Source organism: Diadema antillarum, unplaced genomic scaffold (assembly GCF_040938485.1).
Source record: "Diadema antillarum isolate AM-2024a unplaced genomic scaffold, OU_Dant_1.0 scf00000029, whole genome shotgun sequence".
Lineage (NCBI taxonomy): Eukaryota > Metazoa > Echinodermata > Echinoidea > Diadematoida > Diadematidae > Diadema > Diadema antillarum.
Genome location: NW_027270918.1, coordinates 3,841,274 through 3,855,031, shown reverse-complemented (window position 1 = coordinate 3,855,031; position 13,758 = coordinate 3,841,274). Strand labels below are relative to the sequence as shown.

Genomic DNA, 13,758 nt, shown 5'->3' with positions numbered 1-13,758 from the left:
GCCTCTGACATTCTGTTTTTGTTTAATTGATGAAAGAAATCCACAAGAAGAGCATAGCCTGTAAATTTTGTGTATTACTCTAAAAGATTAGAGCATTTCAAGATCTGTCAAGGACTCCACGTATGAGCAAATTGTCTGTGTGGTGACAATCTACCTTTTTATTATAATGTATCAACTTTGAGAAATTGTTTTTGTTTTTCGAATTTCAGCTGTGTTGAGTACACAATATATATGTATATATATATATATATATATATCAACATATACATATATATATGTATATATATATGTATATATATATGTATATATATATATATATATATATATATATATATATATATATATATATTGTTAAAAAAACAAGCAGACAGGAGTTTCCTATTGCAGGGCAGTGGAGCAGCTTCGGAGTAGAAATGTACCTTATGATTATTGTTTTTGTTGTTGTTATTATTATCATTATCATTATCATTATTATGAATGTTATTATAATTATTATTTGTTGCCTAAAATGAGAGCAACTTTCGGTTCCAAAATGCCCACGGAGATTGAGGGCGCTCTATGGCGTGACTGCTATTGGCGCCCGCTGCCCGTCGTCTGCTCGCCATGTTTGCTCGGAGCACACAAACCAACGTCACTCTCGGGTGACGGACAGCTACCGGTGTGTGCATAGGATAATGGCGCCACGAATCTCATGAATAATGCATCCACAGGTCATGACATCACGGCAATAAATGTTCTCCTTGGACGCATTCTGTAACTAAGAGCGGAGAAAAGGTGGAAGAGCGAATGGAGAAACATCGTTTTTCTTTCCTTTTTTCGCTCACTGTGTTTACAACGTTGCGAAGTGTTCGCAACAAGCAAAGAAAGCAAATTATCTTGTAGTTTTAATTTTGAAGTTTTAAGAAAAGGCTTTTGAGGAGTAACATCTTATTGTGTTTATGTGAAAAAAGAAAGAAGCCCGCGGGGTTCTAGGAGTAACAATCTTCTTTTCCTTCACCGCCATTGCACTGATCCACTTTTCTCCTCATTTCCCCTGTGGATACCAGGTCTCATTTAATCCGACTCGACCTACCACGTAGGTTTCAAGCACAATTTATGTCGGAAATATCTTATTTAGCGCACGCTGCCTCTTCCAACCCCCATTGCGAGCCATTCTTTTGGCCAGTTTCCCATCTCTTACCCTCCTTTGACGAACAATTTGCCCTCGGGAGGCGAGGTCGAGCCATGGGTAAAGCACGTGCTTTGCTTACTGTTTACGGGTTTGCTTATATTGTGTGGTAATCGAGTCTTGAAAGAACCATTTTCTTTTCTCTTCTTCTTCTTCCTTTTTTTCTCTCGGTGTAGCTGGTGAAACCATTCTGCTTCCCGCAATCCGATTGTTGTTGCATTGAACGCGATGGTCTTGAAAATCTGTGCAGGGGGACGCTGTTTTGGATGTGGGATGGATGAGCGAGAGGAACAAGGAACCTGTAGAGTGGGGCCAAAACCTTTCAGCACTTTTATAAAAACGTACGATAACCGGAACGTCTGCCGCTTATCTCTCACACAATAATTTTGATCGTTCATCGTTAGAGTGGGGTTGTGTGGCGATAAATGTGCTTAGAAAAGAAAAAAGAAAAAAAGAAAGAAAAAAAGAAGAGGAGGATATAATCCAAAGAAAGGTAACAAAGGGAATGACAGTTTCGACATCAATGAGATAATAATTTCAGAAAAAATACCGCACCAAACTTTATTTTACTGCAGAAAGAAACATGGATATGCTGATATAATGGAGCCAGGGTTCGTGTGTGTTAAATCATTTTCAATTACTCATATCTATGGACAGTTTTTGTGTCTGGATAAGATAGTATTTCAATCGTTTTCATCGACTAAGTCTTTGTTTTGTTATTGTGACACCACAGGTCTAAATTGTCCACACATTTTCCACTCTGAAGTAAAGAACACCTTTGGAAAAGAGAAAAAAAGAAGGATGAGCTCTCGCAAAGGGAGATAGAGATGACAGCTTAACATCATGACTTCGAACAATATTCCAAACAAACTTTTGTGAGAGTATTTCTACAGTTTCAGATTACGGTTACCGGGCATATATCGGGAGGCGCCACGTAGGCAACTAATAAATTTACACGACTTTCAACAATCTCAACATTCTTGTTGATTCTCGTTTCCTAGGTTAAAAACAACAACAACAACAAACAAACGAACAAACAACAACAACATTTATATGATCATATCATCCGACTCTGACGCATGAATTACATGCTTTCTAATCTGAAAAATCTATGTTAGATGATTACTGGGAAAGCCTGCATGCTATCATCTTACAATAACGTCCAATTTGTATTCTCCTCTGTTGCCAGTCGCGAGAAGTATTCACTCAGAGTCGTATGCCCTCCTGTCCCTACAAATGCATCACCATCCTTCTCCCACTCCAAAACACATACATTATGTCTCTTCCATTTGTTTATGTCAAATCTTGCTCTGTCTGCCCCCATCAACAATCCTATCTGCGCGCGACCCCCGAAGGCTCGTTGTAGATGGTGAATAGACTAAAAAAAGACGGAAAGAGAGAGAAAAGACAGATATACGACGAAGGAGAGAACGGGGGGGGGGGGTGGGGAGGAAAAGAAGGCAAGCTAGAAGAAAAGGATCCATTCACAGGTGTGTCAGAGCGTAGTTAAGTCTGTCGCATTTTCACACGGCGGTGCTATTCACGCCTTTGTGCGAGCGATCGAACGGTTTAGTGGTGGCATTGAGTAGGGGTACCGGTGTTCTCATCCAACACGTGTTTTAATTAGCTACTTGCGCAAAGTGGCTGGACCACCACAACCAAGGGAGAAGGGGGGGGGGGAGGAGAGAGAGAGAGGGTTGAAAATAGTAGGAGTCCTAAAGAAGGGGATGATGAGGCTGCAAGAAAAATGAAGAAGAGAAACACGCACTCTGAAAGAGTTTATGAGGCAATGCGGCAAATCACGGGCTTTATGCCCGCTAGCATTGTGCCTTATTAGACGCAGAGACACTACTCGGCCTGAGCTCAAGAGGAAGGGAAAAAAAAGACAAGAAAAGAAAAGAAGAACAGCCACAATGAGCTCAATGAGGGGGTAAATAAAAGGAGAAGACATCGCGAGTAGAAAGGGGTAACGGGGTGCTCTGGTGTGCGTGAAAGAATAGCGTTAAACGGAGAGGGAATGAGAAGGAACAAAAAACAAGACTGTCGGTGAGTCATAGTTCGTACTTCGTAGCGAAATGATAACCGAATGGTACCAAATTCTCCCTGCCATGCGAGAGCTAGAGCCGTTTCCGCGTTTCGTCCAAGGAAACACCCCCAGTCTATGTTGCATGGTAAAGAGAAATGTCACTCGCGAATAGCATGAGAACAAAACTTTATGAATGGACAAGTTGTCCCCCTATACAAACAAATTCCAACCTCTCAGTGCATATTACATCAAGTCTGAAAAATTTGGAAACTTGTTACTTGTCACAACATTCTGTTTATCATTATTATTATAAGTTGTATATGTATATACATGCAAATACATGAAAATATTTACACCCCATGCACGTATTACACATATGTATATATACCAGTATATGTATTTATGATAATCATAATAAACAGAATGTTGTGACACTACAAATTTCCAGATTTGGAGATATATTTTGCGCTGAGAGGTTGAGGTCTATGTTTGTATGTATGTATACATGTATATTGTATGCATATATATACCTACAAACAAACATACATACATACATAATGTACACATATTATATATATCTATTGCAATATCCCTGAATTCCTTTGATATGCTGGAATTAATAATGTTCTCAGCAACTACTTTTTTTCGAAAGAGAGGGGGCATAATGAAGTTATATCTCATTTTATTTATAATTATATTCCATTCTATTTTAAATAAAACATATCAAAATGTCTTTAATGCTGTATTTTACTACTTAACATGTTATCTGCAGTAAAACAATAAAGTGTTAGAAATTTCCGCAAAAAAAAAATTGCAGCAAACCTACACTTCTGATTAATCTGATGCTTTTCTTTGGAGAAAGTCTAAAATGGTAACAACGAATTGAATGATAAATTGAGATTGAGATATGTATGAACACAAGCATATGATATATGTGCTTGTTTATATAAATTTCAATATACATAATCATGTGTATATATATATATATACATTATATATATATATATATATATATATATATATACAGATATATATATATATGTATGTGTGTGTGTGTGTGTGTGTGTGTACATAGTCATCGTTGTAAGCATGGTGTAGTTTAGCTCAATATCTGTTTAACTTAAAAGATGATCTCTTCATTGTCTGTTTACAAGATGGTTTCAAAGAATGCTTTGAACTTTTACGCCAACCCATTGCAAAACTATTCGGTACTTTAACCTGCTTCGTCTCTCTATATACATTCTCTCGCACCCTCTCCCTCTCTCACTGCTCTCAGTTTGTGGTATAATTAGCTGCATTCAAGGTCAACGTCAAGAATTGCAAAGACATTTTGTTAGACACCGAAATGAATTCTATGGTCTGCATTCAGCGATCTCGTTTCTGCTTGGTAGGCGCCGTGATAAAGCCCTGGTAGCAAAAACAGCCAAGTGTAGCGAGTCGTGCACGGAATAAAAGCGAGATTCGTAATGGTATTTTGATAGAAACTTGTGAGAAAATATAGTTATGAGTGTGTATGTGTGTGCATGGTGAGCGTGCATTTGTATGCCAGTCGTATTACATATGGCATAGCTCTGTACAGTATGCAGGATCAGCCAAGGGCAGTAGTTTAGACTGTGTCTAAGTCGCTGGCGGTATCGCAAGGATTACAACAGTTTCAAATCTGCCCCAAAGATTCAAATTACCATCAGATGTCCTCCAATCTGGTGTTGGAAATCTTGAGGGCCAAGTTCATGGCTTTGGATTTCCCTCGTCTCTTTGCCTTCTGATTGGCATACGATAGTTCTGGTCAATCAAGTATTTTGTACGCCGCTAATGGGTGGTCCGTTCGCAAAGCCGCTGTCTGTCTACGTGCGCGCGGACCCATTGATTTGCTCTCCGCGATCGGTGGGCGTGGCGTATTAATTAGCCCGCAGTGGGGCGTGTTGACTCGGGTCAGGCGAGCAAACTGGAGCTCTCACAAGTCTCCCTGCTCTCTCGCAGTGTTTGGTCAACTCTGACAGTTTGAATACAACTCTTTACCACGTCAACACGCGCTCGCATCAGTGGAGGTTGAGACTATATACTTTAGTAGGTATATACAAACATATACACTCCAATCACGCCTGTCGTGGAGATACGACGTGTGTGCTAAAACTTTGTGTGTTTTCTTCTTTTTTTCCCCGAGTCTGTGCCCACCCAAACTGACACCGTGGATTTCAAGGAGGAACCCATGGCAAATCCCGCCATGATCTCCCCGAAGCCCGGCTACCCGGCGGCGTCTCCCGTCACCATGAACACGATGACGAGTATGCCGGGGATGGGGAGCATGACGTCGATGAACAGCTACGCGAGCTCGATGTCGTCCGGGATGCCGGCGAGTGCGATCTCCAGCATGCCGAGCATGTCGAGTATGTCGGGCATGGGGATGAACGCCGGAATGGGAGGCATGGGGCAGCATTCTATGAACACGATGGGAGGTATGAACACCATGGGCTCGATCAACGGCATGCAGTCCATGGGCGCCATGAACAACCCGGCGGCAATGTCGATGCGCTACGCCCAGGCCCAGGCCGCCAACTCCATCGACCGTATCCGTGCCGACAAGACTTACCGACGGTCGTACACTCACGCCAAGCCTCCCTATTCCTACATCTCCCTCATCACCATGGCCATCCAGCAGTCGCCGCAAAAGATGGTAACGCTGAGCGATATTTACCAGTTTATCATGGACTTGTTCCCTTTCTATCGGCAAAACCAGCAACGATGGCAAAATTCGATTCGCCACAGCCTGTCGTTCAATGACTGTTTCGTCAAAGTACCGAGAACGCCCGACCGACCGGGAAAAGGTAGTTTTTGGACTCTGCATCCCGATGCCGGTAATATGTTTGAGAATGGCTGCTATCTTCGACGCCAAAAGCGATTCAAATGTCCCAAGAAAGAGGCTCAGAGGCAGGCGCAGAAGGCGGCCGGTGATGACGGGCAGCCGCAGGAGAACGGGGACCCCAACAACACCGGCTCGTCCACCCCGGTATCGCACTCGACACCGACGGACTCAGTGGCGTCGGACACCCCTCTCCCCAACCAGAACCAACAACTGGAACATCCACAGCAAGTCCCGACGCCACAACACCACCACCAACCCGCCACGCTGCATAAAATGGAGAACCACCAGCTATCTCCGCCACACACAATGAGCAGCTACGTCAACCCGTCGCGACCCATCGCCTACCCGGCAGCGGCGGCGGCGTCCATGGGGATGTCGGGTATGACGGGAATGCATCCAGCCAGCATGTTGGGCCAGCATCCGTCGTTTACGCACACGCATCCATTCTCCATCAACAACCTCATCTCACCAGAACATAAACTGGACATGAAGGCCTACGAGGCCATGGGTTATGCCCCGTATAATTCGATGACCGGTATGCAGGCACAGATGGCCAAACCTACAGTGGACTACAACTCACCCATGGGCGCGGGGGATGCCACCTACTCCCAGCTGACCACCGCTCAGGCCAATCATGCTATGTGAGACAAACTATGACTATGTGTGTTGAAACTTTGGTATGTTTCTAGAATCTCATATTTAGAACGTTTCACCTTCTGTGTCACCCCGCCCCCTCGAGAAGTGTCCAACACCATAACGAGAGAAAGAGATCAGGGAGCTGACGTTTTCCAAAAACAGATCAAATATGTGCGTCAGGGGAGATGCGGAGGAACAAAACTTTGTTGGTGAGATAACTAACAATTCTGGGGATTTCAGGAGGAGAAACGCATAGAAACCGCTGAAGATACTGTTTCTCGTATTCAGTGAGATATATATCCCTTTTTTACCACAGACAATCACACTCTTTTGTGCAAAAACAGAGAAGAAGAATACAATATCATGTTTTGAATATATAAAGAGAGCTTTAACCTTTCGGTATTTGTAAACCCGGAGATCCACGAACTGATTCCAATTAATGTATATTTCGCGTAATTCTGAAATTACACCTATGGTTTTCCGTCGACTGCATTCCTAGGAAAGCATTTGATATGGATTTGATTTAAAACTTGAGTTCCGCACAGTTTATTATTTCATTGTTATTTATTTGGTATATGTTAGCTTTAGCTCTTGTCGGAGATTAGGTCTAGCTGTCTTGAAACAGAACACAAAATCCACGTTTTTAATAAACAAAATCGAGCAAGAAAAATTCCAAATTCCCTCTTTGCTATACATTTGTTAATGTATACATTATATTGTTACCATCAAAATCGTTTGGAGAGGAAAAAACATTCAGAAGGAGTTCACTGCTTTAAGAATTGCGATTATTCTTTTTTTTTTTAATCTGCAATAAAGGAATGATTTTTTTTTTGTAAGTTGGTACCGAAACAGCTGTGTATGTTTACTGTTCTACCGAATTGATTTGACAATTTTAATATTTCCTCCACTTGATCACAGCAAAAAATCTAACTGCTATCTTACTTCGTCTTGGTTACGTTTACTTTTTACGTTGTTGGCATATTAACTGAAAATAATGATCTAGATGTTTCCTGAAAATGAATTGCTTGAATAACGTAGGGTTGAGAGATGTTTCACCAAAAGTGCCAAATGCAATATATAACTATTTATCCTGAAACATTCTCTCCGAAAACAAACTTAATTTAAACCAAGCGATGTTGGTCTTTCGTGTAGTAATGTAAACACTGTAAAATATAAAATACCTGTAGTCATTCGAGCTTTATGCCATATATGTAAGATAGACCCATCTCCATTTTGATACAGATAAGTTTTTTGCATAAAAAATGTAGCCAAAAAAAAAATCAAATGTGATGAATACATTTGCCATTATGATAATTTGTAATAAAAATGTACGTATGTCTCAAGTAGTGATTCCTTTTTGATAACCCATCTCAAACCAAAGAATATCAAAATGGATATGTTTCTCTTTATGTTTTGCCACGAAGCAATGAATGTTAGATGTCTTTTTCTCACAACTCTTGTTTATACTTTTTTCCTGTAAAATACGCGTTCAGTTTCGATGAAACTTTTGCATGTTCCGTTGAAATCAAGTGAATCCAAATAAGTCTGATTCAGCAAAGATTCTTTTCTTGTTCTTTAGAATAAAATGCTGAAAGGAATGACATTTGGCGTTTCCACAAGAAAATCTCGTTACTTTGAAATCAGAATGTGGCGTTATTTGCGTGACTAGGCAGGAATGTTTGATCATTGCTTATGTGATAAATGTCGTTTTGATGATTTGTTGTTGTTGTGTATACGTGTGCGTGTGTCTGTATGTGTGTGTGTGCGTGCGTGTGTGTGTGTGTGTGTGTGTGTGTGTGTGTGTGCGTTTGTATGTGTCTGTGTGTATTAACGTGCGAGTGTTATATGTGTGATATTTGTGCAACCGTGCCATTGTGAGTAAATGTGTCTCCTTACCAAAACATTCGTAAATTTCTCGAGCTTCTTGAGCGTAGTTTGCCTTCACTGTGCATTCTCAGGATGCATTTTTGCTTGTAAGGTTTGCCAACCCTGTGTTTTTAGGCACTGGTGCAAAACGATTCGCTAACCGAAGTGCTACGCACCGTAGCCAGAGTTATTGTGTACGCACACTCACAGTGCGGGATGGTGCCTCTAAGAAACAACATTCATACACAAAAACCTTCTTGTAAGTGTGCATATCTATCCTTTTTTAATTCATATCATAATAACACATTGCTGCATCAAAAACAAGCTTTCTGACAAATAAACTCAGTCCAGTTGAGGGGTTATTACAAATCGTGTGAAATATAAAACACTTAAACCCAACCAAGTGAATACTCTGCATAACTGTCCTTTCATCTCAATATCAAAAAAAAAAGCATTGGTGAAAATATATCCCAAAATAATATGAATCATTCTATCTTAGTATCTGCTTGACCTGTATGTAGTCTTGAAGAATAAAGAAAACACAAGAGCGCACAGAAACTTGCAGAAATTCATCGTCATACAAATTAAAGGTTGTGGCCTCTATTGTTTGAATTCATGGATCCTGTCGTGTAGTTGATAATGTCCCTATATTGAATGTGAAATGATTTGATTATATCTTTTTTACGATTTCTTGACTTAGCAGGTTGTTTGATGGCTATATACGATAATATCGTATCTGATATGATAAGAAATATATATCACAAAACCATTTCTAACATATTATGCTGAAACAGACAGAGTAAGTGCACAGTCTTACATGAAAGTCACACAATGGTTTATAAGATATGGAGGTATATTAGAGATTAAATGCCATGATTAGTCTCTATAATGTCATCATGTAGAAAAATCTTAATAGAGCTTACATTTGAATGTCGTTAGTATAAAAACTTTTTTTTGGGGGGGGGGGAATCTCAATGTATCATTTTCGTCATGAGCCTTTCTCATACTTTACAATTGCTCTTCGTAGGACAGAAATTGTGCTTTTTGTGGAATTCTGTATCGAAATTACAACTTGCATCATATGTTAGTAGTCTTATTTGCACCCACTGGGATAGGTCCTCAAGAATTTGCATGTTAGAAGATGTCTTTTCCACAGACTTGAGGTCATGACCTAGCCAGAGAAAACTCCTGTGGACATGAATAGATAACACCTTAGCATTCAGTGAGGATTAAACTTTAGTGATCCGCCGTTTTTTTTTCTCTACCACCTGTAAGCCGCCTATGCGTATCCTAATTCTCTTTGTGCCCTTAAAAGGGGATCACTAATTGGTTGTCAATGGACGCGGGCGCCGTAATTTCGGAAGGTTTTTAATCCTGCAAAGGGGAACAGCCGAAACTTCAACAAAAAGGGGATGAATGTTCCTGGCCATTGTTTAAAGCTATAATCGTTTGTCAATAGGAAGGACCATTTAACGCCAGTTATACTGCCTGACCGCAGTGTGTTCGTTTAAACTTGCTTGACTGAAGAACAGTGGCTTAAATCTGGTAAAATCCTTTAATTGAGACCGATTTAATCCTTAACATAGTTGCACCAGAGACGGGGAGATTATGATATAATCAAAACCTGGGGCGCTTTATGCCCAGTAAACGGTCCTTTGATAGAAATCTCCTTCTTTCAGCAAATGTGGTTTTCAAAGCTAGAGTGATGGTTGAAGTTGATGACATCATAACCAAAATATATGAGAAAATGATACGCATACACAAAATATTACGCTTCCAATTTCAAATAGAAATTTCATTTGAAACTGGAATTGAAATAACTTATTGGTAAAATGCATTTACCAATATCTCTCGACACTTAATATTTAAATGAAAATACGTGAATAAATCTAATATATATATATATATATATATATATATATACATATATACATGTATATATTAAAACCAAATTTGGCACATAATTTTCGACATCTAGGGTATTTCATATCAACAGTGTTATTTCAATGCGTCATTCGACTCATGGAGATGCGTGTATTAGGAATGTCTAAGGATTGGCATCTTCTTGTGTTAATGTGAATTACCTCGATCAGTACCTGAACTTAGAGCCAAGTACTGGTCGGAAAAAGAGGGGGGAGGGCGTTAAACTGTAAGACTCATCGTATCATATTCGATATCTAATTCCTTAAACTTGTCAGACCGCATAACACAAGTGTTGCAAACGATAATGCAACGATTTGAGAAGGTTTTGGGAAGCGATTAGTCCTCCTTGCGTGTGTGTGTGTGTGAGTGTGTGTCGCAGAAATCTTGTAGCGGGGCGCCTCGCTGACTTCAAGCCGCCGCATCCCCGGTGCGATCAGCGGCTCTTGCATGCCCTGCGGAAATTCGCGGGCTCGGGTGACGGCTGCTCGCACCCCGATCCACTCAAACTCGCTGCGGAAATGAACGCTGGTGGATACCCACTCCAAAAGCCGAGGTGATTTTTAACTCCTCTTGCATTCTTTTTTCCTCCTCATTCCTCTCCTTCTAACCCCCTGTTTTTCCCTCCCTTCTTCTCTCTAACTCCCCCACTCCTTCGTTTTAGCCTCAGGAAAACATCCTCGAGATCCCGTCTAAATTGCCATAAATATCCATGTTAACTTTTCGTGGGCCGCACATTAGCCGGGAGCGGGACAGTTTTCGTGAATTAGGCCCGATGTAAGGTACTAGACTCCTAAATAGCTTGCCACCCGATATCATGGCCATGTTAGCCGTAAACCTCATAACAACCAAACGTGTGAAAAACCATGTCGGTATTTCTCTCCGTGTGAGGCATGCCAGGCCCCGCCATTCGTTGCCCCGTCCACTTCGCCCTGACTTCGGCATCATTATTCATGGCGAGTCCGTAAGCAGACACGACACGGCTGCTTCCCCTCGGAACGTGTAATAACGCGAGAGAATGCCCAACCGCACACTGATTCACTTGCTACATTCGTCATCAACTCATCAAATGCGACTTGATGAACAACTTATAAAAGACAACGATCACATTCATAATGTCTATATGGAACAGACCTTGAATGTCATTACAAAATGACATAGAAAGCAACTAATACATGAACTCTCTAATTTGTCCTTTGATCAATAATATCATTAATATCATTACTGTTGCTTTGGCCGTCTTTCAAGACTTAGTGAGAATATGATTTCAGTAATTAAGTTAGCAAAATAAAAGGAAAACATCATTATGAAATAATAAAAAGGTTATATACATTAATTAACAGTGAATGATAACACTCACTGAATCTATACCACCTAAAATGTTTATGAAAATTGTTAAAAAAATAATCAAAGTTATTCCATAAATGTCATGAAAGTTATCCCACAAAACTATTCAAACAGCCTGCGTGATCATCCATTGTCTGATACACCGTTTATGAATTCTATATGACTTAGTTTAAAGTTTGTTAGTTATATCTTATCAAATAACAATATACGTGCTAATGTAAATATTTGAAATGTTTTGCAATCAAACAACTACGTTGTGTTCTTAATTGTGTATAATTTGTGGCTGGAAATGGAAAAGAAATGAAATAAAATAAAATGAAATGAAATTGATTTAAACTGAATTAAATTAAATCAAAGAGTCATTGATTTGGGGTCATATTTTTGCAGTCTGATACTAAATCTGTTTTTCTGCTAATTGAGATACGTTAGACCCATAATGCTAGTGTTATCGGGCTTTAAGCAAGTGAAGTATATAAATTATCACTATTTTCGACTGCAGAGGGCATAACGTGTATCCTTTAACATCACTTCACTCACTGATGCCAACCTTTATAGGCCGCAGATGGAGACACGTGCATTAATTAGGGGCTAACTTTTGTACGAATCATCAGATCTGAATACAGCATCAAACAATCAGAACACCATTGGAAAAAAAGAAACTGTAAACAAAGGGATTAAAAAACCCTATAGAAACCCTAAATGAGACTAATTAAAACAAAATGCTGCAATCATAAAGCAATCACCAAGGAAGATAATTGCAAGTCATCGAAATTAATCATCAAGAGATTATGTGGTCAAGTGTAATTTGGTAGGACACTTGAGCTTCCCGTAAGACTACCCCTCCCCCCCCCCCACTCCTTTCACCAACATCACTCTCAATATCACAACCACTCAGTGACTGTGGTCTCATGATAGCTATGATTGAAACCAGTTTGTCCAACCTCCGAGGTTTTAACTACATCATTCGATTTCGCCATGCCAGCGAGTTCAATTCTGACCAATTTGAGATAATAATGTCTCTATCGAGCCTGTAATGGACGCCTATGAAATTGGCTCGGATCTCCATAACTCATTTACGATTAGGGGTGTTTTAGCCTTTTCCGCCCCACCAGAAGGGAGAAAAAATAAAAACAAGGCTATTAAGTGGCATTTGATGGCGAACTCGTGGCAGTGCATGGTGCGTGCAAATGGTATAGAGGATATGGCAACATGCCTAACCGTATAAAGTCTATGGCTATGATATGAATCTATATTTAAGTGAGCGTCATGTAGTGATGGTGTAGCCGGGATATTATGTGGATATGGAGCTGATATCTGTGATATGGAAGAGAGGATACTGATGGGTCGTGTATACGCACAAGACCGATACAGCGCGCAATTATCATATCGCACTACAGGACGTGAGCTCTTAGCTTTAATCCGTTTTCGTGTTCGCTACGTAAGTTCCCTTCATCATGGTGTGGTTATAAAACACAAAACTAGGTAGAAAAAAAAATCAAGAGGGGGAACCACAAAGACCCTCATCAAGGTAATCGCGATAACTCGTGGAGCCCATCAAAGTTTTAAGGGAGCGATAAGACAGTAGTTAAGGTCCACAAAATATGAACTTTATCCGTTGAGAGGTGGGCTAATCGCACGTAATAAGTTACTTATTAGTGGCAGGCATGCAGGGATAGGCAGCAATATCACCTTGTGATAAAGGGAAGCTTATAAAAAAAAATCTGATAAAGGAATATAAAAAGGGACTGGAAAGAGATATCAAGTTTAGATTACACCAGCCCCGTCGTTAGCCAGAAAATATGACAAGAAGGGTATCGAACCCGTTTTTCTTACATCTTGTTTTGCTCAAAAGGGCGGAAGATAAAACCTAAATCCCGAAGATTTTAATGCCTAACCTGGCCATTTAATGACAAACCTCTATCTGAGTAATGG

At 40.3% G+C, this 13,758-nt stretch overlaps 1 protein-coding gene across 1 annotated transcript; it reads left to right on the top strand.

The window, feature by feature from the left end:
- The first annotated feature begins 5,208 nt into the window (after positions 1 to 5,208).
- LOC139739096 (hepatocyte nuclear factor 3-beta-like) lies at positions 5,209 to 8,329 on the top strand. Its single transcript, XM_071649719.1, has one exon. The coding sequence runs from the start codon at positions 5,404 to 5,406 to the stop codon at positions 6,700 to 6,702; it is 1,299 nt and encodes a 432-aa protein (XP_071505820.1). The 5' UTR covers positions 5,209 to 5,403; the 3' UTR covers positions 6,703 to 8,329.
- Positions 8,330 to 13,758: the final 5,429 nt, after the last annotated feature.